The 27,939-nt window shown below is 34.2% G+C and overlaps 2 protein-coding genes across 4 annotated transcripts; both read left to right on the top strand.

Annotated features, from left to right (window-relative positions):
• The first annotated feature begins 1,244 nt into the window (after positions 1-1,244).
• On the top strand, positions 1,245-10,594 carry LOC108202673 (uncharacterized). Of its 3 annotated transcripts, XM_064084320.1 has the most exons (14): positions 1,309-1,480; positions 1,570-1,915; positions 4,151-4,328; positions 4,413-4,462; positions 5,382-5,474; positions 5,556-5,644; positions 5,903-5,981; positions 6,369-6,451; positions 7,696-7,774; positions 7,854-8,538; positions 9,125-9,205; positions 9,328-9,450; positions 9,544-9,970; positions 10,208-10,594. In XM_064084320.1, exons 1-14 carry the CDS (start codon positions 1,449-1,451, stop codon positions 10,350-10,352), a joined length of 2,490 nt encoding a protein of 829 aa, XP_063940390.1. In that variant the 5' UTR covers positions 1,309-1,448; the 3' UTR covers positions 10,353-10,594. The 3 variants fall into 3 exon arrangements, with proteins under 3 accessions (XP_017226676.2, XP_063940390.1, XP_063940389.1); XM_017371187.2 differs by having other exon boundaries at positions 1,245-1,480; positions 9,328-9,970; positions 10,220-10,594; XM_064084319.1 differs by having other exon boundaries at positions 9,328-9,970.
• Positions 10,595-12,274: 1,680 nt separating this feature from the next.
• On the top strand, positions 12,275-27,789 carry LOC108200264 (uncharacterized). Its single transcript, XM_017368362.2, has 13 exons — positions 12,275-12,465; positions 16,043-16,263; positions 16,445-16,571; positions 19,171-19,298; positions 19,377-19,446; positions 19,570-19,672; positions 21,338-21,455; positions 21,534-21,615; positions 22,997-23,058; positions 24,869-24,941; positions 25,015-25,098; positions 25,176-25,256; positions 27,398-27,789. The coding sequence occupies exons 2-13, from the start codon at positions 16,067-16,069 to the stop codon at positions 27,566-27,568; spliced, it is 1,296 nt and encodes a 431-aa protein (XP_017223851.1). The 5' UTR covers positions 12,275-12,465; positions 16,043-16,066; the 3' UTR covers positions 27,569-27,789.
• Positions 27,790-27,939: the final 150 nt, after the last annotated feature.

The following is a 27,939-nucleotide window of genomic DNA, read 5'->3' as shown; positions in this document are numbered from 1 at the left end:
CATACTCATCTGTTGGTCCTCTTGTGGTCGTCACAACGGTTGAGTAATGAGTCCCATGATCAGTGGCTGTGGCCACAACATTAGTCATAGGGGGCAGCGTGCCAAAAATCATAGGAATCGAGGTTTGAGCAGCGGTGGCTGTGCCACTGCTAGCAAGGGCCAACGTGACTGGCGGTGTGGTGGTGACGGGATTTGAGGTTCCAGCGGTGACCTGAGACAAGGGTGGATCCTGGGTTGCGGTGTTGTCTCCTTCCCACAGACGGCGCCAAATGTTATGGATCAAAAATCGAGGGGTGAGCTTCGTGCTTTTTGACTGATCTCGCGAGTCGGAACTCAGACGGGTCCTCACGAGGTGCCTACGTATCTTCAGCGGGGTGAAGAATCAAGTCAAAAAACGTAGTTCTATTTTGGAGGGGTAGAGCCCTTTATATAGATGTCTCAGGGTTAGAGACTGATCAGAAGTAGGATCCCTGGTGTTAGAGTCCTAGTAGAAATAGGTATTTGAGTCAGAGATAGGATAGGACTGATCCTTGATCCTTATCTTGAGCTGCTGGAGGTTATCTAGGACTCTAGATAGCTATCCACGAAACTCAGAGTTCTTGTAGGACTCTCGGAGTCCTGGACTCGTCAGTCAGACTCCTAGTAGGACTAGGATTCGAGTTCTGGGCCCTGACCGGGCTGGGGGCTCGTGCCTTTAGTTTGGGCAGCCCATGTTTCTCAAACATGAATGCCCAACGGGCTTTTTATAACCTCAATCTGCTAGCCACGAATTTTGGGTGATAAACCCAGAATTCGGGCCTTATATTCTGGCCTTTAATCAGACCCGGGCTCAAAATTATCCAATAATTTTTAGGGCCAATTTCAGACCCATATCATATACTACTTGTAATTTGTGCAACCTCATTTGTAACATCAATTTGTAACTGTTGCAAATGAATTTGCATAAGTTGCAAGTGAAATTTGTCATTTGCAACTGTTATAAATGACGTTGCAGAAGTTGTAAGTCGTATTTGTTACAAAAGTTGCAAATTAATTTCTCATTTACAACTATAGCAAAATGTTGTTGCAAATGAGGTTGTAAAAGTTGCAAGTCATATTTTTGTAAATAATTTATAAAAAATTATATTTTAAAACATTTAAAGTTTGCAACAGTATTTTTGTAAATCTTTTTTAAAAGGTTAGGCAAAAAAAAACCCTATTTCTATTCTACTCTATTTATTTGGATACCCAACTCTCACACCCTTACCCATCGACACCCCTTTCTCTCTCCGGCCGCAAAACACTCTATCTATACATACAAAAGCTGTATCTATCTCATCCCGTAACGCTCACAAATTTTATGTGTATATATCTTATCAAACCAAAATAACAGTAACGAAAACATAACAAAATAAATTAAAATTTTTTACAAATTACAAACTCGTTGAATTACAATTTATTCGAATGTAATGGCTTTTCACGTCGCCTGCCCAATCACTTGGTACACTCTCTCCCTAAACCCACCCATCTATACACACAATATCTGTGTCTATACATCTCACATCTTGTTGGTTTTGTTGTGTTTTGCAGCAAGAGGATCTGTTACTGTACGCTAGGGTTTGGAGGCGTTAAGAGAGATGAGTTTTGCGATGAGATCGCGAGGCTCGAGGAGTTTATTAGGGATCCGTGGTTGCTTAGGGCTTGTGAAGATGCGACTGTGCAGGTGCTTGTGCCGAAAGTTGTTGTTGCGCCGCCGCCGGTGCCGGTCAGGGAGGCGGTGGTGGTGAAGGAGGCTGCGGCGGCGGCGGTTGTTGACCGAGAGGCGGAGGAGTTGGCGTCGGCGCAGAATAAGAGAGCGGCGATGCAGAAGAAGGCGGCGGAGGCGAGTTTGGTGGCGGAGGATTACGCGAGGCGGATGGAGATTGGGGATAAGGAGGTACGAGTTTTTGATTTTGTGAATTTGGTTGGTTGTGGTTGATTGTGTGGTTAATTGATGAAATGTGCAGGGAATTATGTGTTTTGTTTTTGAATTATTTGTTTTGCTTTCGGTTGTTGTATTTAGTGAATTGATAAAATTCAGATAGGATTGTGTTTTGTGTTTGATATGTTAATTTGGTAGTTTTCGATTCATATTTGGTTAATTGCCGAGATGTGTGTGTAATTGTGTTTTCTGTTGTTGAGGTTTTTAGTTAATTTTTATAATTTGATTAATAGATTTTAGTAGTTTCTGACTAAGTGTTTGGTAAATTGACGAGACGTAGTACTTAAAATCATAAGCTTGTATTGAATTCATATTTGAGTGCACATCTGAGCTCTTGTTTGCGGATCTTGAAGGGTTTTATGTTGAATTCTGGTTACAACTGTCAACTGTGTTTTGACATAATCATATGTTGTGTTGGTTACTGGTAAGTACTTTGCATCGGCCTCAAAACTTGTCTTTTCGTTACAGTCTGGTTGTCACAGACAACATCTGCACGTACTACATGGCATGTCATACATACATTGAATACTATAAGGTGCATATCTATGTGGACAAGAAATAAGTAGCACTATCTGTTTACCCTTACTTATTTTCAACTAAATTTTCCTTTCTTTGATACATATCAACTCCATCTAAATTACATAAAAGAAATGTCTTACTGCCTTAATAGCATAACTAAGGCAACGACACTGGCATTGTCATTCTCAAGGTTGAAGACTATTTCTTTGACGATGCTGGCAAATACATAAACTAGAATAGTGCAAAACAATAACATGCTTAGTTATTGCTATTGAGCTTGTCACAATGACAAACAAGTTTATCAGGTATCAAATATTGTGTTGTACAGTTCTCTTTCAGTTCTACTTGTGTGAGAACGACAAATGGCCTATAAGCGGATGAATACTAATGAGATGTGATTTTTATGCAATATTATATGTAGAACTACTTCACTGGATCTAATGTATCTGGAGATGATATTTTGGTTTTCACATCCAACTTGGAAGTATTAGTAACCAGTTTTACTAAAAAATGTGCATCACCATGACAAACAAGTTTATCCTGTATTAACCGTTGTGTTGTACAGTTCACTTCCAGTTCTACTTATGCGAGAACGACAGATGGCCCATCTGCTGATGAATACTAATGAGATGTGATTTCTATGCAATATTATATGTAGACTACTTCACTGGATCCAACGTATCTGGAGACGATATTTCGGTTTTCATATTCAACTTAAAAGTATTAATAACCAGTTTTATTAAAAATGCGCATATTCAAGATGTGAAGTGATGCGTGCATCGCTCTGGAGATGCAATGCGCCTTCAATGATGCACTCGCTTTTATGTGCCTCGAGCGCTTCTCTGAAGATGGGTCATTTCTAAAGAAATGGGTCAAAAAAGATCTGCACACCCTTAGAGCAGCCAATACAGATAGATAAAAACCAGATATACATACAAGAATGAGAGATACTGAACGAGAGACAAAGATATAACTCATTTTTTTATGTGATTCTTGCATATAGGTACACACATGTCGATACAGATATCTTGTGTATACTCAATACTGATTTTGTATAGATATCTTTCCGCTTCTGTGTGCATATTGCGTTTAATAACACTGGTAGTAACCTTTTATGTTACCTAATGATAGTTTGGTAGTGTCATATATATGTATATAATTGATATAAGATATTAATATTGTGCAGATATGTACCACTTTCTGGTGAAAGATTTTTTATAAATATGAGCATGATTTTTTGAATAACGACTGAAAATTGTCTTTTCAAGTCAGCCGGGATTTTGTCATTTGTTTTCTTCCTGCATCTTTGATACGTTTTTCAGAGTTTTTCATCTTGTGTGCAGTTAAAATATTATACTTACGGTTTTGAAACTAAAATGTTATAATTTAGTAATTTACTTCTGCTGGTGTTTTTTCCTATTGTGAGTAACACAGTATTAAGTCCTGCTTGAGGCGCAGCTTAAAATATTTTGTCTTCATTATATTTCAAGTGTATCTGATGCACGTACTTCATACTTTTTAGATTGTAATATTGATGTATTATTGTTTTTCCTACTCCCTAATCACATAAACAAAAGTTGTTGTACATGTTATAGAATAAGGCAGCAATTACATTGTTAAAATGTAGTTTTCATTCATATTCTATCATTTATTAACATGTTTCTTGTGCAGGGTGTCGTAAAAGATATTAGCGGAGCAGAGCAGGGTGTTTCCAATGTAAAAGTAATGTGTCGGCTTTGCTTTAATGGTGAACACGAAGGAAGTGAAAAAGCAAGAAAAATGCTAACTTGCAAAAGTTGCGACAAGAAGTATCACAGGAGCTGTCTTAAAGCATGGGCTCAAAATAGAGGTTTCAGTTATAGCAAGAAATATTACTACTAAGCTTTTAATGAGACTATTTACTGATAATAAAAGACTGAATCTTGTTTTGCAGATCTTTTTCATTGGAGTTCGTGGACCTGTCCCTCTTGCCGAACATGTGAAGTAAGTCTTAGTTTTCTTTGTGTTTTTATAAAAAAGAAAAAGAAATTGACTGAGATGCTACATGTTTTGTCATATGTTTATTTTAGTAATTGTTTAGATACTAAATGAGAATAGTAGGATTTGGAATTAACGTACAGGTATCTGGCAGATGTATCTTATAACTCCGTCTGTTGCAGAATAATGCTATCAATGTCAACTCTGAGTACAACTCTTTTTTATAAAAGGAATATTTATTTATTTGAAACGAGTAAAATATCACATTATAGTTAATAAAATATCATAAATTTTATCTTGTGAACTTACATTATTCTTTAATGCAAAATCATATGAGGTTGATCTTAATCTTCGAAAATTTTGTCGTATGTCCTTTTTTCTATATGAGCTGCAATCAAGTTAATGTTGGTTTTGGTAGTTACATGAACATGTTTAGAATCAATCGTAATTAGACTGTACATTTTGGCATACTGTATATAAAATATTATGTGAATTTATATAATAAAATTCAGGCCAAATGCTTGGTAACGATTTGTTGCCAATTGCTATGCTTGATTTCATCTAGTGAAAGAGCGTTTTCAGGTCTCCTAAACTTTTTGATTTTGAAAATATTACAAATACATTTGCAAAAAGCTTAAAATGAAGTGTTCATCTGCAGGCTGTAGACATTCTATTTTTTAGAATGTTTCTGTATGAAGGTTTTCATAGTCTATCTGATTTATTTTTGAGACCTGTCTTGTATAATTGAATAGTTTGCTATTACTGATGGCATCTTAGAAATTTTGCAATAATTTATTTATAGAACTGTTATTTTTAATCTCACAATTTTGTCATGGTGTCATTCTTTATGTGTACTTCACCAATTTGCATAATTGTATAAACATTTTGTTCTATTACATAAAGCACTCCATGTGAATTTTGCCAGGTCTGCAGAAGAACTGGAGATCCAAATAAGTTTATGTTCTGCAAAAGGTGTGACGGTGCTTACCACTGTTACTGTCAGCACCCTCCACACAAGGTATTATTAAAATCCTGTGCTCCTGTAGTCATCTTATATTGCGGTAACTTCTTCTAATATTAATTGCTGGTTATCTTCTAGAATGTGAGCCATGGACCATACCTTTGCCCTAAGCATACCAGGTGTCACAGCTGCGGGTCTAATGTTCCAGGAAATGGTCTTAGTGTAAGGTATTTAGTCTTTATTTTCGCATTTTTATCTAGCATGAAATAGTTCTATACTAGCTGTCACCTTGTATTTAATATGCATTGATTACCTTGAATGATATCCATAAGAACCTGAGAAATTTTCCACCTAAAATGGAAAAGGAAATTGCTATAAAATATTGTTTGAATATTATCTTCATACAAGCCTTGCTTTGTTCCTAGCAACTTAAACCTCATCTGTTTGTCTGGGATGCTCTTTATAGTTATTTTGAAATTTTGCAGGTGGTTTCTAGGGTATACCTGTTGTGATGCCTGTGGAAGGTTATTTGTGAAAGGAAATTACTGCCCAGTTTGCTTAAAGGTATCTGATATTGTACATTGTTTATTGAGAGTCAAAGAGTACCAAGTTATGTTTGACATAACAATTCTTATGCAATTTATATGGCATAATAACAGAACTTTAAAAATTGCGACTTGATAGTTCATAGCCACTAAAAGATAAGATAATTTAACTGGGTGGATGACATGTCACTGGTCTTGTGTTCATGTTTATATTGCATTTGATCCTTTATAATATTGTATAACTACTTATGGTGAATTTTAATGGTGAACCTTAAAATAACTGAGTATACCTGCTCACTGATTTTGTCATGCAGCAGCATTGCATTTTTCGTTTTATGGTAACAGCCATGTAATTCTACAGGTTATTTTGTTTACCATTTATCTGCCTAATTGACAAATACTACAGGTGTACAGAGATTCTGAAGCAACTCCAATGGTTTGCTGTGATATTTGCCAGAGATGGGTGCATTGCCAATGTGATGGCATCAGGTTTCTCATTCCCTTGTTTCTTGTTGAATTAGTGTCCTTTTTTTGCATTAGTTTAGGATTGATTGTTCTAGAGGAGTTGCAATGAAGGACAAGAAGGAAAACTGAGGAAAAACATAAAAAGATAGAATTGAATAAATTAGCCGAATAAAATCTACTAGCTCAAAATAGATCCGGTCTCACAAGAACCACTACACGTAATTGTTAAACCGCGGAAGAGGAATATGCATGGATCACAACCAATAATAAGAGAAAATATACCTAATACTGTAATCAATTAACTCTTTAAGTACAATAGAAGATTATACCTCCTTACAGGAGTAGAAGCCTAATACTTGACCAACAAGTAGACCGTAACAAGGAAATTAATAATAAAGGAAGATTTATCCTTTGTATTATTCTACTGCGATAATCTAGACTATTCTTAATAGTGTGTGTATATAATATGATTGAACTTGCAATCATTTTTATTTCTAAATAATAGCATAACATATATAGAAATTGATATGTCAAATCTTTGTTCCACATCAGGTTAGAACTGACCAAGTCTTGAACTTCTTGTTGGAGTTGATGACATTTTAGACAGCTCAAGTGTGTATTTTTTACTTGATGGTAATCTAGTTTTCGCAAAACAGAAAATGAGGAGGATATCCATCTGCTTATCTTTTGTTGACTGATTTTTGTAGTATGCTGTTTTGATTATATTATTGTAATATATATATATTTTTTAAGGTGTTCTTAAAGAATTTCGTTAATGAAAGATAATGATTAATATGGAGGCGGACTTATTTCTCATGAACACTACTTTAATAATTGCTTGTTTGCTACTGTCCAAAACTAAGCAGTTAACCAGATATTATGAGTGGAATACGACCACTTGGTGATCTTCAAAAATAGCCGAAAAGTGTAGTTATCCATAGACAGTATACTTATGTATGCTCTCCAGGAATAATAACAACTTGCTTTCTTTCCATTTATCTTGTTAACATGAAAATATTGAAAGTAACTTTCGGGTATTTAAGTGTACAAAACAGATCATATGTTAATAATACAATGTATAGGTGGAACTGCTATGTTTTTTAGCTAATTTTTATTGATTGGAAAGTAGTTTGAAGCCTCGTCTTGTAGCAATTTTTTAACTTGCTGTAGACCATTTATCTTGGGTGAATTCTTGAATAACCATAATATGATGGTAAATGTGTTTGTGCGATATATTCATATTTTAAAATATGACAAATCTTTTGCAGTGATGAAAGATATCTTCAATATCAAGTGAACAATAACCTTCAGTACAAATGTGCTACATGTCGTGGAGAATGCTACCAGGTGCGTTTTAAGAGCTGGAGAATTAATAAACCATTATGCATCTGTTGCTAATACATCATTAGTCTTTTTTAAATGCCAGGTTAGAGATCTTGAGGATGCTGTCCAGGAGCTTTGGAAGAGAAGAGATATCTTTGATCGGGATTTAATTGCAAACTTAAGGGCTGCTGCTGGATTGCCAACTCAAGAGGAAATATTTTCTATTTCACCCTTCTCTGATGATGAAGATAGTGGTCCTATTGCACCTAAGAATGAGTATGGTCGTTCCGTAAAGTTTAGTCTTAAAGGGTTAGTTGATAAATCACCGAAAAAAAACAAGGACCATGGGAAAAAGGCGTCTAATAAAAATTTGGGTAAGAAAAAGGGATATCAGATGTCGTTAACCAGTAAACATGGGGAAGGACATAGTGATGCTCGATCTATGGTTTGCAGCCTTGCTGATGATAAGGATGAGGATCTTCAGCCATATAGAAGTGGAGAGCGCAATCTATGTCCTCATCCTATTGCTGGAAATTTGACTGAGGGGGTGTGCTCTACTAATCAAGCTATGAAGCACAAGTTCGTTGATGAGGTGGGGGCAAGTGATGAGAACAAGGCTTTGAGGATTATACAGCTAAAGAGTAACAAGCCTCAAGGAGGGGACAGTGGAAAACAAGCAAGCAAGTCCAAAAGCACCAAGGGGCCAAAGCTTGTTATACATTTAGGTGCTCGAAACAAAAATGCAGCAGTCTCACCAAGGTCTGATGCATCGAGTGCTCAAAGAGAGGGTATGTCCATATTATGTCATCATTAAATCTGAAATTTCTATAATATGAATAAGTGGGTACTCTGTTGAATTCATTTTATGCCTAAGGAGGTTATCTCTATTCTCTACATACATTGTACATGGCCTTGCCCTCCCTCCCGCCCTCTGTTTATTTTGAAAGTTAAGATAGTCTCTCTTTTGTCCCCTTGCACATGATTTTGGTCCATTTTCAGTTATACAATGATATTTATGTATGACCCGCAACATGTACTGCACAAGCTTTTCTGTATCTTGGCATCAGTCCTCGTGTTTTTCTAGAGTAGTGATAGAATTTGTTTTATTTTCCTTTTCCCTCTAAAAGAGCATCCTTGATGATATTCAATATAGTATAAATGGTTTATTCTTGAGCAAGTTTATGGAAATTAAATAAACATTACTTGGGTAAGTATTAAGTATCATATTTCCAGGGTTACTATTATATTTTATTCTACAATTTGTTTATCAATATACCTATGTAGATTTTATACCATTTTGAATAAATTTGATGTCCAGTCGTATATTATGTTCCAGTATTTTCCTGTGGTCATGATGGAACTTTCATGTACCAGGCAGTGAAGATGCACACCAGCAAAAAGTGAATGACAGGAGCAGGGAGAGGCATGAACCCATGACTTCAGTTGATGCAAAAGGTATCTGGTTTACTCCCTAGATTGGTTGAAGGGAATATGTCAAATTTATGCTACTTGCTCATTGTGTTTAAATCTATTCCTTCCCATGTTAAGACATCTATATGTTTATTTTATTGTTTCAGGTGATGTTAAAGATTACCCCGACCAAATAGAAGGTTCAAAGATCCGAGGAAGAGCCCCCAACTTGATAAAGATAAAAAATGTTAATTCAGAAGTTCACGATAAGAATCACAATGTTGGTGGAGGTAAATTTTCAGATGGTTATGGAACTGTTTCTCCCATAAAAAAGCGTGTTTTATTTGGAAAAATGAGCACTGAGGGGATCATAGCTACAACAGGCATTAGAACCCAGATGTCCGCTACAAGGGGTGACAAGCTGTTTTCCATGAAGTCTGAAGAAGCTAGGCATGATGATAGCATAGATGACGAGTTGAATGATGGTAAAAGGCATCAACATTCAGTCTCAGTTCCTGTGTCAAAGGATTCGAAACCATTGCTGAAGCTTAAATTTAAAAATCCTTTTAATGAGAACTCAAGTTCGTGGGCTGGTGAAGATGAGAAGAGTTCTGTTAAGGGCCAACGTTCAAAAAGAAAGAGACCATCACCTTTAAGGGAGAAAACAGCCAAGGAAGAGGAAGACGCCTCATATTGGTATGAAGACGGTTCACAGGATGAAGTAATGGAAGCCAATTGGATACTTCAGACATTAGGGAAAGATGCAATGGGAAAGAGAGTGGAAGTCCATCAGCCATCTAATAATTCTTGGTGAGTTTTTAAAAATTCTTATATATATATATATATATATATATGGTTTACATGCAACAAATGGTCTGAATGCTTTTATGCTTAAAAGGGTTTCGAAGTTGATCTGGTAAACTTTACAGTTGCTATGCTTGAGACAGGGTTGAAATCATTTAACTTGTTAAAAATCTAATTGATTTTGTTCAGCATCTCGTGGCTTTGTTTTAGTTTGTAATTAAGACATCGCCTCTGAATGTTTAGTTCTTCATTCAGGCACAAGGGAACTGTGACAGAAGTCTTTGAAGGCACGCCAACTCTAGCTGTTGCTTTAGATGATGGGAGGGCCAAGACATTGGATCTTGAGAAGGAAGGAATACGTTTTGATTCTCGGAAACAAAGGCGATAGAATGCGTTAAATTACTTTTATGAATGATTGATCATATCATTTTGAAAGCTTCTAAAACTTTGTAGTTGTAAAATTTTCAACAGAAGCAATTACAACATTGACGCTTGCTATTCATCCATTGGGTATTATTCCTTTAGGAGGTATCTGTTATTATGCAGGCATAAGTTAATCCATCCCGTTGTATATGGTTAATATCAAAATGCTTGTTTAGTGTTTTGGTTATCAAGATCAACTGTTACTCATCTGGAAGTTGTTTTTTCTCTGCATCTTTTCCAATAGTTTGTTGAACTAATGCTGTGCACTGAACACTTTTAATTTAATATTCTATAAATTTTATTTATGTTTTAACTCATAATGTTCTATATAATTTTGTGAAATTCTAATATAAATAATTTTATGGAGTTTACCTGTTGACTAACTTTACTGTAATTAAACTTCACAGTGGCCGTATTTTGCATAGGCTCGTAGAGATTCAACATGACTGAGAAAGCCACTATTGCTATTTTTAATAGGTCTCTTCGGATGGATTTCAAGTTATTTTCCAATCTTGATAAATAAGCAAATTTTTTTTTTCTAAACTTTATTTATTATTACATGATTTTTTTATGGTGAAAATACAGTATACTTTAACTAAATCAGAATTGACACCTAGAGGGACCGGTATATGATAGCTTTTTGCTAGATGCCCATTTTATATATACACTCTCCGTCTCATTTTATGTGAGCTGGTTTGACTTTCACGGAGATTAAAAAAAAGATAGTAAATGTAGTTGAAAAGCGGGTAAAGTGGTGGGACGTATCAATATTTAATAATAGATTTGAGGAAGTGGAGGGAAGTAGTGGGTGTAATAGTGTTTATTTAAGAAAAAGAGATTATAAAATATAGAAGTGGTGGGTGTAATAGTGAAAAGTAGTGTTCAAAAATAATACTCCCTCCGTCTCATTTTAACTGCTTTTGACTTTTTTACACACATTTTAAGATGTTAAAAAAATCACACCTAAACATAATTATTTTGTATAAAATTTATATCAAATAAAAGTTTAGAATCTAAACTTTTATTTGAGATAAGAATTGAAATTTTTTATTGAGTGTAGATAATATTTTTTTACACCTCAATATACGTGTTAAAAAGTCAAACATCAGTTAAAATGGGACAGAGAGAATAAATTTTATAAGTTCATTCTTTTTAGGACGTTAAAAAAAAATAATAAGATCACGTATAATGAGACCTACAAAAAGGAAATGAGGTCACGTACAAAAAGGGAGGGAGTAGTACTTTCAAAAACATAAACTTTTAAATCATAATTAATCGCATTAGATTTTGCCTTGTCTACTTAGAACATAAGTTCATCCCCATTCTCCTCTTATCTCTTATCCTCAATTTTCGTATTCTAGCGATTTTTTGTGTGCGTGTTTCTCATTTTTCTAATATTTCTCAACATCATTTACATATATTAACTTATTTAATAATCACTAATTTATATATTTAATATTCAAACAATTCTTACTATTTTTCATATCACTTAAATTTCTGATTAACTATTTAAAAATTTTAACTCCTTAGTAAAATTAATTGTTTTCCTCATAAAAGTGTTAACATATATTATTTATATATTTTCAACTTCTAAATTTAAATAAATTATAATAATCATAAATCATACTCCTTCCGTCCCTTTGATATGTATACGTTTGGATTGGGCACAGAGACTAAGAAGAGTCAAGAGTGTATAAAGTAATATAAAGTGAGAGGAAAGAGAAGGAAAAGTGAGTAAAGTAGTGGGACCCATCAATATATAATGGATAGATTTGTAAAAGTGGATGAAAGTAGTGGGTGGTTGGGATTTTTATATTATAAAAAGTTACCACTTTGAGAAGGTTTTGAAATGTATAGAATTGAATGGGACATCCAAAAAAGGAATGTGTATAGAAATCAGAGGGTTGGAGGGAGTAATATAAGACTGGTCTGGTATGTAATAAAATAAAGCTGAAACCAAAGAGCACGAGTGAGGCAGAGCCGAACGCTACAAAAGAGTAATCATTAAAGCAAGTCTGCCAAGTGAACACGCACAAAAATGCTCTGAAATTCACAGCTCCGCATCTCTACGGCAAAGAGTATGACTTCCCCCCTCCTGTAAAACCCTAATTACATGTGTGCGTGTGTGTATATACTGTCTAGCTTGTGTGTTTCTGCTTCTTGTAACTTTAAGTTGTGTAAAACCAATTAAGTTGTGTTTGGTTGGGATGAATGGAATGGAATGAGTACAAATAAAAGAAAATAATAGAGGGTAGGAGGGGGACTTTGAAAAAAAATGAATAAGTGCAAATTTTATGTGATAAGATTTGGCTAGAAAATAGATATGATTAGGAATGAAGCATTCCTTCGCAAAATGAAGAGTTTGAGCTCTAGTTAAGGGGATAGGAATGGAATGGTGGAAGGAATGAAATTATTATACATTCAACTAAATTATAGTTTAAATCTCATTCCATTCTCTCCATTTGTATTCACCCCAACCAAATATATATGATTTTATGATTATGAGTTTCATTATGTATACATGTCCCGATTGGTTTAGCTTAAAAGAATTGTTTATTACTCCCTCCGTCCCTCTCATTTCTTTACAGTTACTATTTTGGGATGTCCCTCTCATTTCTTTACGCTACTATAAATAGTAAGTTTTTCTCATAATTACACCCACTATCTTCACCTACTATCTCATATTTAACAATAAAAACTACTCCCTCCGTCTCAATATATAGGTCCATTTTGGAATAAACACACATATTAAGAAAAAAGTTGGTTAGATGGAATCTTATCTCATGTATCATTAATTAGTGCATTGATAAGTGAGAATATTGTTGAGTTTCAAAAAAATCACAATAAATATAGGGATTTAGTGCATTGAGAAATGAGAATAATGTTGAGTTTCAAAAAAATCACAATTAATATGTAGATAAATTTGTATTGAAAGAAGAGAGGGACAAGTATTTTGGGACAAATTTTTTTCCCAAACTGGACCTATAAATTGAGACGGAGGGAGTACTATTACACCCACTACTTTCCTCCACTATCTCAAATCTATTATTAAATATTGGTAGGTCCCACCACTTTACCCACTTTTCATCTAACTTTACTCATTTTTCATACATTGTCTTGGTCTCCGTGTCCCCCTCCAATGTAAACAATTGAGGGGGACGGAGGGAGTAGTTACAAGTGAAAAATGACTTTTTTTTGTTTATGTGTTTGAATTTTTTTTTATATTTAAAACTTATCATGTGTATACATTATTAATATAATGATAATGATACAATATTTTAAAATGTTTTTTCAAATGATCGTATACTTTTTTTGTAAAGTTCAATTTTGAAAATAAAAATAATTCATAAAAGAAGTTTGGATTTTTAACTGGTGTTGATTTGTAACCTAACACCCACATAGTTGTTGAGTCCTTTTGTAGTATTTTGTAGTTATTGATTTCTCTTATCCCATTATCATGAAATTGGGTGATTTGAGATTCGTAAATTAACATAAATTTTAGTCCGATTTCGTAATTTTTAGAGGAAGAAGAGATAAGAAAATAGAAATGAGGATGGATTGAAATATTATCTTGGCAAATGTAGTTAAATTCGGTACACTTCTCTTTCAAGATTTGATACATTTATTAATGCCATACTTTTGACTTTAAAGATGATTTTATATCTTTCGAATGTAGGAAACCAGGGTATTCTTTTCATTGTTTTGATCAGAGTCTGTATTATTTATGTTATGAAAAAAATTATTAATTGTTTTATGATCAAAGTGACATCCTTGAGGGGAACAGTCAACCGTAAACCGTAACTAACTTCAGCATAAGCGGTTTTCTATCATTTTGATTTAATTGAGCACCTAGTTTTAGTACATGCAGATAAATTCCAGTAAATAACTGATGATTAGGAAGGTCTAGGAGATTGGTTATTTTCCAGATGTGCATAGAGGCATAACCAATTAGAACACTTGTTTAAATATTAAAGTTATTCAATCTTCACCAGAATCTCAAAGCCTTATAAACCTCAAACTTATAGAGTTATGTGGGGTTAGCAAATTACACGTTTCGTACATGCTTTAACTTGTTTTACTCAATTTTTTTTTTGTATCTTGAGTTAATCTCATAAATGTTCTTTGAGTTGGTGAATGTATCGACATTGTTGTCAAAGGATCTGAAATGGAATGACTTGTGTCCAGGTGTCACACGTATGTACATTGTCGAAACTGAAGAGTCAAACTATTAATGCTTGAAGGAAAAATTATAGGACTGTACACAAGTGGAAACAATTTCGTCCACATATTTATATAAGTTAAATATTTTGAGGAGTAGTGTCTCTCCTCGTGTAAATTGTTCCCTACAAGTTGAAGTGAAGTTGTTGAGTCGATCATGGGAGTACTGAGAAGGGAGAAGATAAGAGAAGATGGGGTACACTAACAATTCTGAAGGATCTGAGTTGGGAATAGCTCCTAAGGAATACTTAAAATAAGATACACGAGCGAGTGTATTTAGAGGCTCGGAGGTGTTGCACATCGACTAACTTAGTGTCTGTACTCTGGCACTAAAACATAGTTAACAAGAGCATATATGTATAGGTTTCAAAATGTCAGTTGCTAATGAACATGCAGTAAGATACCAGAAAAAAACTCATAGGGAAAAGCGCAAAAACACTCTCACTACGTATTAAAAGACCAAAATACCCTTAACTTAATAAACCCTGCTTACCTTCATAACCACTAAATGTTGAACATCAGGAGAATATACTACTTTTAATGTGTGTTAGGTTCTGGCCCCTTAGACCAAATAAATAAATCGATCAATAGTTCGATACTTTTGTGTGATATTACTACTAAGTTTGAGAATTTTTATTATGTTTTAAACTATTTTAAGTACTATTCCATTGTTATATGTAAAAAAATAAAAATAAAATATACATAAATAAGATAATTGTATATATAATTCCATTTTTGGAAAAAAATTGTGCCAGTACTTGCGCTCCAAAATTGGATCTTGTGCATTTCACGACACTGGTGTATTCAGAGGGGCAGGGAAATTGTTCAGTGGGGGTAGGCTGTGCAGGTGGCATGTATGAAACCTTGAAGTATGTAGACTTTTCTCAACTAACTTATCTGTGTTGTTGACGACCCAGAGTTTCAGACCTCAGTTATATGACATTTGGTAACTTAACAAGGAAAAAATAAAGCTTATCAGCCAGTGGTATACTACAATTAGTATAGATTTAATCTAAAAATAATTCCATGCATAATCTGTGTGTTATAAATGCATGTCCGTAAAGATACACACACACACACACAGACACACGTATATAATGTCTAACACTAAAAGAACTAGAAGAAATTACAGACAAACCCAATTATACAAGATTTGTATATGTAATCATCTTGACACATTCAATTGCTTTCCGAGTCCTCATACATTTATTTTTTTTCTCGATTAGATATATTTGGTTGTTCAAATTACAAAGTCCCCTTGTATTCGAGTGATTGAGTGAAATGTCCTCGTGTGACTTGAGGAATTCTTATATTTTTCTATGCATCTTAATCTTTTCCTTTCTAAAAGGCATTCTGATTTGAAGCTGCAAAAAAATCTTTAGCTTAGTGCAAAGTGATATCATCTTGTCTAATGTAACAATTTTCCACTGATCATAGGTAAACCAAAAAATATACTACTGTATGATGAGAGGAATGGCATCTGCAGGGCAGATTTTGTCTGTTTCTTATACTCCTGTTTACTCTGTTATCCTCGGGAAAAGGGGGAGATTGTCGCAAAATTCTATTTGTAGAAGTAGATCACAGAGACTATGTACTCACTTTCGGAAGCGTAATTTACATACAGTACCTGTTCAGCAGCATCTTTCTCCTTTGTTCAGGTTGGCATCTCAAAGATTACCTTTGCGAAAAAGCTTAATGATTATTTAGCTGTACTAATTTGAGAATTTCTGCTAATTGATTCCTGGTGTTGCTCCAATGATGATGGCATCTAAAGGATTACCATTGAGAAGAAGCTTAATGATTTTTTAGCTGTACTAATTCATGTTACCTTTTTCCTAGTGTTGCTCCAATGATGGATTGGACGGATAATCATTACAGGACTTTGGCTCGTCTCATTTCAAAACATGCATGGCTTTATACAGAAATGGTTGCTGCGGAAACAATAGTACACCAGACTGAAAATTTGGTAGGAGACGCTTATCACCTCATATATGAAAGAATATATATATATAAATAGGCTTCTACAAAATACATAAACTATCTTTACCATCTGTCTGATATACCATTATGAATTTTTTGTGCAAGTACAGTTGTACAAATTGATTTAATATAGTAATAATCAATTCATATCAAAGCTCTATGCGTGAAGTACATGCGGCAGGTGTGAAGTGTCGTCAAACAAGTTCGTATGCCAATCTGGGCATTTGTTTAAAGCGCAGACACACCTAGTAGGCCGGGTGTTGGCCCCCAATAACATAATATCTCAGCTTAATCCCCCAAATATCAAGATTCAAAAAATTGGCCCCCAATATCATTCATTCATGCCAGATAGTGTAATGTTTTGGGTATTAACCCAAAACGCAACATCGTCTAACGTTTAAACCCTTAAACTCTAGTTTAATAAACGTCTTGGTATTGAGATGTCTGCAGGATATAATAACAACGCTAGATCAAGTGCCATTTAAGTAGTCTAAAACGTAGGTTTGAGTTTCGTTTGCGCAAATGTGGATGTGTCATAGTTGAAGGCCAAATGTGATGACTGAATAACAAGTGGGTTGGTGAGATTAAAGTTAAAGTTGCATTTTGAATTTTTTTTATTAATTTTCTTAAAATTAATTTAATTTCAAGTATAAATAAATCATTCTAAAATTCAAATATGAACCCTAAAATAACGACTGTTAATTTACGTTCCAGTTATTACTTTATTATGGGTTACCAAAATTATTTTTAAAAAAGAAAAAGGAAAAAAAATGAAAGTATGCAAGAGTCTGTTGTTCAGAAACGTAAGACGATTTAACGTCTCTCTGTGATAGCCAGGTCCATCTTTTTGGGTTATGTTATTGGGGGCATTTTAACTCTAAAGGATAATATTATGGGCCATTATTCCAGTAGGCCAGTACTACACTAGGTTTTTTCCTTTAGCAAAAGATTAAGGGGGCTTTGTACAAATTTGAGTCAAGTGACTGCTTCAATGAATTTTTACTTACTAATGAGATTATAATGAGTCAAGATTGCTACTTTTCTTTCATGAAGATGCCAATTTGTGTTTAAAAATATTCTTGCATGTTCTGTAGCTGATTTTCTGTCTTTTGTTACTACTGCTTGCTTAGCATTTATCTCATATTTGCAATATGTAGTCATTTTCTTACTTATTTAATCTGTAAGAAGGTATGCATAGTGTCTTGTTTGCCTATGTCTGTCCTCTATAATTAGCTTCATTATCTTTATATAGACTAATTTCCTACCATTAGTTCTTTTTCTTTCTTGCGCTTAAGGTATTGGCGAGGACTATTAAACTTGGTTGAAGGGATACAATATTTTATTTAGCTGCAAAACTTGTATTATATGGGTCCTAGGTTATTAAATGGGAGCAAATTGTGGTTTATCCCATTAAGATTACAAGTGATGGGTTTGCAGTTAATGGGGATAGAGTCCCTGGTAAATGGTACTTAATGCAAATCACATAACCTAAATGTAATTTCATATACCACCAGCATCTTAAGTTTAGGAACCAGACCTTTATGCAACATTGATTCTAAATCAACTTTGACATTTGTGCGGTGCCTCACAATCTCTACTGTAGACAGTTTTTAATTGCTTTGTGTTGCTTGATTACTAGCCTCTGCTATTTACTTAAAAGGATTGTGCCCTTTTGTCTTATATAAAATTTTCAGCTTTCTATACTTTTGACTTGTAATAGGCTTAGTTCAAGGTCCTATAATTATCAAGGCAGGTTTAGTTGTTAAAATGACCTTTTAGCCACTGATCAGTATAGCAATATATGTAGTATGTAATATCTAATTTCTGAAGTATTGAACTTTGTTTTTGCACATCTATGAATAGAAAATTACTAGCTTAAATCTTGTGCGATGAATGGGTTGATTCAAGTATTTATAGAACCCCGAAATATAACCTAGCTTCACCAAAAATTGCAACCCTTGCAGATTCTTAATGCATAACCCAATTGTTAGATAGTAAGATTCTTAATCATCAATGTTGTCATTAGATTTTTCAAACGATTATGATGTAGATGTTTTTTCATCAGGTAGTGTTCTTTTCAGTAGTTTAGTAAAACAAACCAAGTCTTGATCAGTACTCGCATTATTGGATCATTTGGATTGCTACCACTTTCTCAAGAGGTTGAATAGTTAATTTACTCCTTGATTTTTCCAAAATGGACATAACTGGTTGAGTGAATCAGGAATGCAATGTCCCTTCTTCATTACGCCCGCAAGGGGTGGGATGGTCTTACAATTTAGCGCTCACGTATGACGTAACTGTTCTGGCAGATCTACGTTGAAAGAACAATGACATTGTGCCGAGGTTGTAAAATCTGAATACAAATTGGCAGCACTCATTAGATAATCTTCCAATTCGGTAGTCAACCACTCTATATTTAAAATGTCATAAGTGCTTTGACTTGAGTGTTTTTAGGATTCCCAAAAGGTTGCACCAACTATAATGCATTTTATATATGTACTTAGATGCATTTTTGATCTCTTGACCAGAACATCTGATATCTGATTAGAAGTGATGATTGACTTCAAGTTCATTGCTTATTACAGGACAGGTTTTTGGCATATACACCAGAGCAACATCCAATAGTGCTTCAAATTGGAGGAAATAAGCTGGATAGACTGGCAAGAGCAACAGAACTTGCAAATCCTTATGGATATGATGAAATTAATCTGAAGTTTGTGCCTCTCACTTTTGACTTTTAGTCTTGTTTTTTTATAAAAATTTCTGACAACTGAAAATATTCTGCTACAAGTTGCGGATGCCCTAGCTCTAAGGTAGCTGGTCATGGATGTTTTGGTGTCAGTCTAATGCTTGAGCCAAAGGTTAAGACCATTTTTTTTTAATTATCAGTCACTTATCTTAAAGAATATTTTATTTTCGTTTACTCTTCCCTTTATTCTATGTCAATGCACTCTCATACAGAAGTTTCGTTTTGACAAGGAAAGTTGGTTGCTGAGGCCATGTCAGTGATCGCTGCTAACTGTGATGTTCCTGTGAGTGTCAAATGTCGAATTGGTGTTGATAATCATGATTCATATAATGAGCTCTGTAAGTTTCTTTCTTCAACTGTATATGTGAAATGAGCTTGAATTGAAAAACTCTATTTGTAATTGGCCACCTTCTATTTCTCAAGAAATTTGCAGTTGTAAAAGAGTAAAAGGGAATCTGTGTCGAATCTCTGTCACATTGTGTTTCCATAAGATAAATAATTTTATGTTTCACAATGTGCAGCTTTTGAAATGACTTGCTAATTGCTGCACTTCTTGCTTATTGCAAAGCACATATCAAACTATTCATGAAACTGATGCAATATATATGCTAACTTATACTTTGTACTACTAGACCCTTAAATTTCAGTACTAACAGATATCTGTATAAAAGTTCGTTATGAAAATTACTATTGGGTTTAAGGGTTCATAACAAATAGTTGATGAATAAAATAAGGTTTTCTTTTTGTCCGACTGTTGAATAAAAAAAGAAATTATTTCTTCACTGCATATTATTTATTATTGTCTTATATTGTAGTTGCAAAACCTTTTTTAGTTCTGAATATTGACAGTGAGCGTACCAGAAATTTTAAGGCACTATATTAACTTTTGCTGCTTCGAAGTTTTTAATTGGGAACCAACCGGTCCCTGTGAATTCCTTAGAAATCCTACCGGTTCCTTGATCCCCCAGGTTGACAAATTGAAGAAATTTCGACATATACGTCATTACTACTAGTCCCTATATTATCAGAATGTTCATTCTTATGTGCGTTTAAGATGCAAATATGATTTTGTTTCAAATAGAAAAGGACATATAAGCTAACAACTTATGCTATATTATCTTATATTCATTTAAATAAAAATTGGTTTGAAATTCAATTCACCATATTGAAGTCAATATCTGTACAGTAATTTTTTTCATGTTTTGCAATAAAGGTGGACATAAAATTGCACATGTCATCAAAATAGAGGAAGGTCAGGCCTAAGAGGCTCATGATTTCTTTTATAATGTTTTTAAAATTGACAGAGAATAAGATCCACTGGCAGCATGATATTTTTTTAAATTTTTTGGAGATATTTGATGTAAGCTGCGCGCAGATTCTTTTATGGCCCAGTTTCTCATTAGCGAATGATCCCTGGTTATGCTAAATGCACTTTTTTTTATAATTGTATTTGAAAGATAGATTTTAGTATAGTTTACAGAATTCAGAACCTTACAATACATATATGAAATCTTGGGTCGCGCTCAAGAGAGAACTAGTCCTTAAAATAGAACCAGAGAACCACTGAGGTTCTGCTACAGAACCCTAAATTTTAAATAGATTTTTAGGATCTAAATCTAAATACATGTTTTTTTTTCATGTTTTTTCATCGTTGTGTGTGTTCAAAAATAACTTTAAAATATAATACATAGATATCGACATTTTTTGCATTTGAAGTTCTGCTGCAGAACAACTAATACTATAAATAAGGTAAGGGTTCTCTCCCTAATGGTTCTCTCTTGAACATAACCCATGAAATCTTTTCTGAAAATTGTAAGTGGTAGTATGGATATATCCCTTCAAACTCTTTAGAACAAGCGTAAGCAGTATCTCGTGAGTCTTTAGTTCTTCTATAACATGATAAGATCTACTGACAATGATTCTGGTTGTCTTTCTTCACTGCAATGTTAGATGCAGCGGGCAAAGCTTCCTCTCATGTTTTCCTTTCTTATTTCTCTTGTCAGGTGACTTTATTTCTGAAGTGTCTGCAAAATCACCAACTAAGCATTTCATCATACACTCTCGAAAGGCATTGCTGAATGGAATCAGTCCTGCTGATAACAGAAAAATTCCACCCCTAAAGTATGTTTTAAGATTGTTAATCATCTGCTATTAGTATCTCTTCTGTCTCAGATATATAATTAGGCAATTATGATGCAGATATGAGTTCTACTATGCCCTATTGCGCGATTTTCCGGACTTAATGTTCACCATTAATGGAGGCATCAAAAGTATTGCTGAGGTAAGTGTCAGTTATGTATTTCACAGTTAATGTGGATGGTGCCTATACTCATGTCTATGCATGATACGAAGAAAACAAATTTCTTTGTAGGCTTTCTTGATAATTTCGTGTAATCAGTATTGTAACTTTATAAAATAAATTCCAGGTTCACCTTGCCTTTTGCTCGTTATGCCCATTTACTATTTCTTTCTTATTGTTATTTCAAACTTCAAAAGAGGTTGGATTGTTTAATCTGGAATTTTCTGAATGCTTCTGGCTAAGAATGGCTGAATCGTATGATGATGTTGCTTACTTATCGAAAGATAAGCAATGATACTTTTAATACTGAAAAGTATTGGAGGATGAAAACTGATAAATTTACCATAATAGATCTTGCAGAGCCATCATCACCAGAAAGTATGACCCCTTGACAAAAGCCTAACATATTTGGCATCCTCTTATTCACACAGATAAATGTACATGTGCAATGGTGGAAATATGTTGCCATATTTGAATATTGGAAGTGATCTATTCCGTATACATACTAAACATATTTTTTAGGGTGAGGGGTAACGTGCTAAAGGTATTATAACTATTACAGTGCAACAAAACTACTACTCTTTTTTTTTTCTTTCCATGAATTCTTGAATTTATTTGGCTTTTGTTTTTACTGGTGTTGATTATTTCATTATTCAATAAATTTCATTATCCAATAAATGTCTTTCCTATGGGCAAATGGGTGTGCAGGACAGAGTTCGGAATATCCAAATAATTAGGTTATGTTATAAAGTTTTGGTATATATATGTTTCATTATCCTGATAAGTTCGCAAAAGAATTGAGATGAAGTTTAGGATTGTTTTCAAATAATCAAAAATCTTTAAATAACTATATTAGTTTGTATAAGCTTGTTCTTTTTATGATTTTCTAGAATAATGAAAACTTATTAGATTCAAATTTCGCGTTACTTTTTATTTTATCTTAATATTCTTACTTTCTTTAAATGGTCTATAAGATCTCTTGCCTTACGAAACAATTATGGACTCTCTCTCTCTCTCTCTCTGGTCCTTGCTCAGGGCTGATCTTAACTTGTTTTATAATGGTCCCCAAGTCAAAAACTTAAGTATTCTATAGTTTTTGATATAATTTATAATTTATTTTCTTAAAAGATTGGTTGAAAGAAAGTTGCGAGCAATTCTGTCAGTATAATCTTCTTTGTTTTGTTCCTTGTACGGTAGTCAACCCTGTAAGCTTCTAATTAGTAATTTGTTATCGGTTCACTAAAATTTGATCATTTTATGCTTTATAAGTCTGTTTTGCACCAAACTTATTATTCAGTTTTTTTTTATAATTAGAGCACTGTAATATTTTTCAGCTACTTTTAATATTTAGTATTAATTATAGGTGAATGCAGCACGAAGGGAAGGGGCTCATGGAGTTATGGTCGGACGTGCAGCCTATAATAAGTATGAAATATGTTCAGCTGAAGTATATCCTATGCTATGAACTTTGAATAATATATGTATATGATAAGTGATGTGTTATTTTGTATCTGAGCTGGTCTTTTGCAGTACGTATGTTTGTAGACCTTCAGTAGTTGCACAACATTTCTACTCACCCTATTCTCTTTCTTGATTTTTGTAATTTTTTAGCAACGTAGTTGTCTTCTTCTTTTTAAAATACTCATTAGTAATTATTTTTAATTTGATTCTGGTTCTGAGGAGGGTGAGTTAGTGTGTCATATGCATATGACTAGAGAAATAATGATTTTGAACAAAGAAAAGACAATGTTCTGGCATTTTTTTGGGGGCCTGTCAGCTTGATTTGGCCTATCTCCTTGAAGTATCGTTTTTGTACTTCATTTCTAGGTTTCTGAAAATCTAGTAAGTTGAAAACTGTGATTGTTTGGATTCTCTTCGTTCAGGACAAATAAACATGCTATGATATTAATTTTTTTGGTTTTGATCTTTAGTGAGAGATTTTAACTGTCTGTCCTATTAAGTTCTTTGTAGAAGCGTTATAGAATTTGATATTTAAGTAACAAACCAAACCAGACATACTCAGTGTATTACACCCGTAAAACAGGGTCTGTGGAGGGTAAGATGTATGCAGGGCTTACCTCACATCTGATGGTTTTTCCTTGTCCTCAACCTTCTCTTTTTGATTGAATTTTATCTTTGAGTAAGAAAAAGAACTAATCAGTCACACTGACAAGATATTTAAATTTATATTGGTATTAAAGTTTCTATTAAAGATGAATATACCAGGAGTATCTGTAATGATATATTGATTTTTTTTTTCATGTTCTTGTCTTTTCCCCTTGCAGCAAATGATATCTCATTGTTCTTCAAATCTTTTACTAATTAAATTTCTCATTTCACATAAGAAAATTTTAATTACCTCCTATCAATATTTTAATCTAGATTGCAATTTAGAATTTTTCAATAAGATGAACACGCATTTAATCTGCTGCAATATTTGCATGTTCTTGCTTTTTTGCGAATCGACTCTAGGAGTCCTGAATGGGATGTGCTTCACCATAGCAAATGGAGCTTCACATTTATCCACTGCCCACACAAAGCATAAGCTCCCGTGCACAGCTCTTTGTAGTGAATGCTTGTAAAGGTTGAGAACTTAACATTTCTGAAAAATTAAACTATTTCCTGATAAAATGTCAATATACTGGATGAAATTTGATGAGTTAAGTATGTAATTTTGAAACTGTCATAGAAGACGATAAGATGTATTTTGATAGCTTCGTTATGCTGTATTATGTTGTAATAGTTTGTAAATATATTTGTTAGTGCAAACCACGTACCACACATTCTCTGAGTCAGCCATACAATATTCCTGGAGGCTGCATTTATTTCTCTTTTTCTTCCTCTGGTGGACTTTTAAATGACCAATGGTTCATCTCCTCGTGGTTGCATAATATGAGTTGACAACCAGGCTACAGATGCAATTTAAGTTGGCCATACAAGTATAGGGAAAGCACAACATATTGCTTTATCTTTGGTTAGATCTGCAATTACTTATTAGAAGTAGAAATTAAAAAATGGGATCAATTTAAGAAACTTGTAAATGGAAGTGTAAGTATACCGAGTAGAGTTGCCTTTTCTCCTGCCTTTTTGTGTCTCATCTTTATTCAAGTATATTACTATTGCATATTTATTTTGTTGTCATATATCTTTAAAAAGGACATTTATCTCAATGGCGTGCAGTTGGTAGATATAACACTTGAATCATGATATCATATATATTTTTAAATCTCTACAGCCCATGGCATGCTTTAGGGCATGTTGATACTGCAGTATATGGCGCACCTCATAGGGGTCTTACTCGTCGTAAGGTTTGTTGTATACTCATTCTCTTTGCATCCTTACTATGCATCCTAAATACTTACCTCATTGTAATCTCTGTAGGTACTTGAGCAGTACCAGGTATATGGTGATTCAGTCCTTGGTAAACAGGGCAATAATAGACCTAATATTCGAGATATAGTTAAGGTAAGCTTAATGTGTGTCTGACAAGGTTTTCTGTTTATTTCGTTGTCCAAAAAAATCTATTTTGTCAATTGGTGCAGCCTACACTTGGCCTTTTTCATTCAGCGCCGGGAAATGGTTTGTGGAAGCGCAAAGCTGATGAGGCTTTACGACGCTGCATGGTATGTGGTTATTAGGCGCTTTGTACATTTAATTTAGATGTATTGTGTGATTATTAACTCCTGATTTTACTGTACTCGTGTAAAGTTTAGGTCAAGAAAAGCTATCCTTCTTCTAAGAGTTTCTAGTTGTTTGTGACTAATTATCTAGATCCACATGCTGGATTCTTAGTTTTAACAATTTAGGATACTGGGATATGGATTCGGAATTGGACATGGGTGCATGGACTTGGCATGTAAACTTAACGTTAAAGTTTTAGATTCTGGACTTTTTGTGCTTTCTAAAGAATGACCATTTAATTGAACATAGCTACATATGAATATATATGAAGCAAAAACAAAGGGAGAATGCAAAAACAAGTTGTTTATAAGCCTTAGGTTACGTTTCAAAACAGATTTCCGGTTCAAAGTCGATGGATCCGACGCAAATCCCATACCCTGCACTTATTTCGTGTCATGTCCGACACTGGTATGATGAAACGACGAAGCCGGGAGCGGAAGAAGGGACTATAGAGTCCGGGCAACAAAGCTCCTAGACGCTGTTTATGATCACTAATAAGTGGGTCACACCAGCACTTAGCTTTGTTCAATTAATATTTATTATAATTCTTCCCTGCCATCCAATTTTGTAATCCAAGTTCAAACAATAAAATATAGCCTGAACCAACACTTTTTCAGTTTGTAAAAAGATAATTAGCCCGATGTACTGTGAAGGCGTGAGTACAATCTTTGTGAGGGACTCTGAGGGAGATATTAGCAAGAGGCTCCTGCTAAAGGTCTCAGTTTAAATTTGACCGAACTGTTTCTATCTTAGAGATGGTTTGGTCTACGTAAATGGGAATTTTGGTAAAAGTAAGAGTGAACTGGAATTATCAGACAAGAATAGTCACACAGAGAAACTCACTGAAGGATATATACATTTATATAACCCATATGTTGTGTTTCGTTGGGGTGAATGATTCCGGAAGGAATGGAATGAAAAATGAAATATCTTATGGACAATTTTTAAGAAATTTCATTCCTTCCTCCATTCCATTCCTTGCATCAAATGCTAGATATCACACCTTCAATTTGAGATGGAATGCTCCATTCTCTCCTATCCTCAATTTCTTCTCAAATCTCATCATAGCAATTTTGCACTCCCTCAATTTTTTTTCAAAACTTTCTTCCTATCTCTATTAGTTTCAAGTATTTTTACTCATTCCATTCCATTCTCCCCAACCAAACACAACATAGTTTTCATGGATCATATGTTGGATGCCAAGATAATTACTGTACAAGACAATGGTGATCCCTTTTTTTTAGAATCTAGGAAAAAACTATGACTTAACAAGCTGCGAGTTGACAGCATGAGATGTCAATAGGTGAAGAGTGTTCTAAGAAAAAAGATAATTAAAAGATTTAAAATCTTTGATTGTCAAATAACTAATTGCATGACATTCACTTACACAAAGTTTGAGCTTTTCAGTGGGGTCAAAAGGATTTAGTTAGAAGCCTTGACTGTGTGTGATTAGATAAATCATCATATTGGTAGAACAACATACAAATTACTCTCTTATCATCCTATTTGTAATTTATGCATCGTAGTACAAATTTGTACTACTCAAGTATGATACATTTGTTGAAAAATAGATTAAATTCAAAGCTTATGAGTATCCATCAAGAGTCTCAGTAAAGTTTCCTTTTGCTACCATCACAAAGATGTATATCCGTGAGTCCGTGACATCAGCCTAAGATTAAGCTTATGAAACTTATAAATTCGTTCAAGTGGCATCCGTTCTATTGGTCTATTGTGTTTCTTTGTGTGAATAGACATCGAAAGAGCTGGAAGCCGTAATATATCGACTCACTTGATACTTACAGTATTGCTGATCTTCATCGAGAGTTCACCTGGAAATAGGAATTTGCTACCTCTCACATAATTAATTTACCTCAATATGGTCAGACTTTGTACTCATAATACTGTTTCTGCATAGGGCATCGTCTCTATTACATTTTGATTCGCAAGGATCTGATTGATGGACGGCTTTATGTTTTGCTTATAGGATCCTTCATGAGCTCCCTCGTGAACTTCAATCAGTATATTACAACCTTGCAGATCAAATCAGGAATCTTGTAACATTTGCGTAATTTTTATCTTGCAGACGGTAAAATCATTTTTCGAGGAGACTCTGGATGCTATTCCTGACTGGGTTCTGGACGAAACTCTTGGAGAGGCACCTTCAAGCAGTGTGGAGACTTTTGCCAACTCTAAGACTTTGCTACCTCCTCCATATACCTATACAGAGAGTGAACAAATGGTACTCTGCGCTTAGTTTCTGTGTAGCTTTTAAGCTTTTAGGTATGTATAGAGAAGCAGATCAGTGGTCCTCCACCTGTTATACTTGTGAAACAAAATGCAATGGCATGTAGTAATACTCCATTGGATTTCATTGTATTCTGGACTCCAATATTAATGAAGACTAACTCTGTTAGAAGATTAGGCGAAGTATATAAAAGGATTTACAACAATTCATTGTGGAGACAGGTTCACTCACCGTAGCAAATGCATTAAGGCATAACATTGCTCACCAGCTAGATGCGGGTGATGTACTGGACTCTTATCATGATATTTTGAGAGTAAGAAGTGATCTGAGTGTTAAACATATTCGCAGACAAGCAAATAGGTTAGCTCACACATTAGCTA

The sequence above is a fragment of the Daucus carota genome, chromosome 9 (genome assembly GCF_001625215.2).
Source record: "Daucus carota subsp. sativus chromosome 9, DH1 v3.0, whole genome shotgun sequence".
Lineage (NCBI taxonomy): Eukaryota > Viridiplantae > Streptophyta > Magnoliopsida > Apiales > Apiaceae > Daucus > Daucus carota.
This window is presented reverse-complemented; position numbering and strand designations above follow the sequence as displayed.

Bases quoted from the DNA above. Each gene is read 5' to 3' on its own strand.
- LOC108202673 (XM_064084319.1), top strand. From the start codon at position 1,449: ATGGCTTTTCACGTCGCCTGCCCAATCACTTG. The intron at 1,481-1,569 runs GTACACTCTCTC...TGTGTTTTGCAG, and splicing joins GTCGCCTGCCCAATCACTTG to CAAGAGGATCTGTTACTGTA. The intron at 8,539-9,124 runs GTATGTCCATAT...TTCATGTACCAG, and splicing joins ATCGAGTGCTCAAAGAGAGG to GCAGTGAAGATGCACACCAG.
- LOC108200264 (XM_017368362.2), top strand. From the start codon at position 16,067: ATGATGAGAGGAATGGCATCTGCAGGGCAGATTTTGTCTGTTTCTTAT. The intron at 16,572-19,170 runs GTAGGAGACGCT...TGCTTATTACAG, and splicing joins TACACCAGACTGAAAATTTG to GACAGGTTTTTGGCATATAC. The intron at 21,456-21,533 runs GTATGTTTTAAG...ATTATGATGCAG, and splicing joins AGAAAAATTCCACCCCTAAA to ATATGAGTTCTACTATGCCC.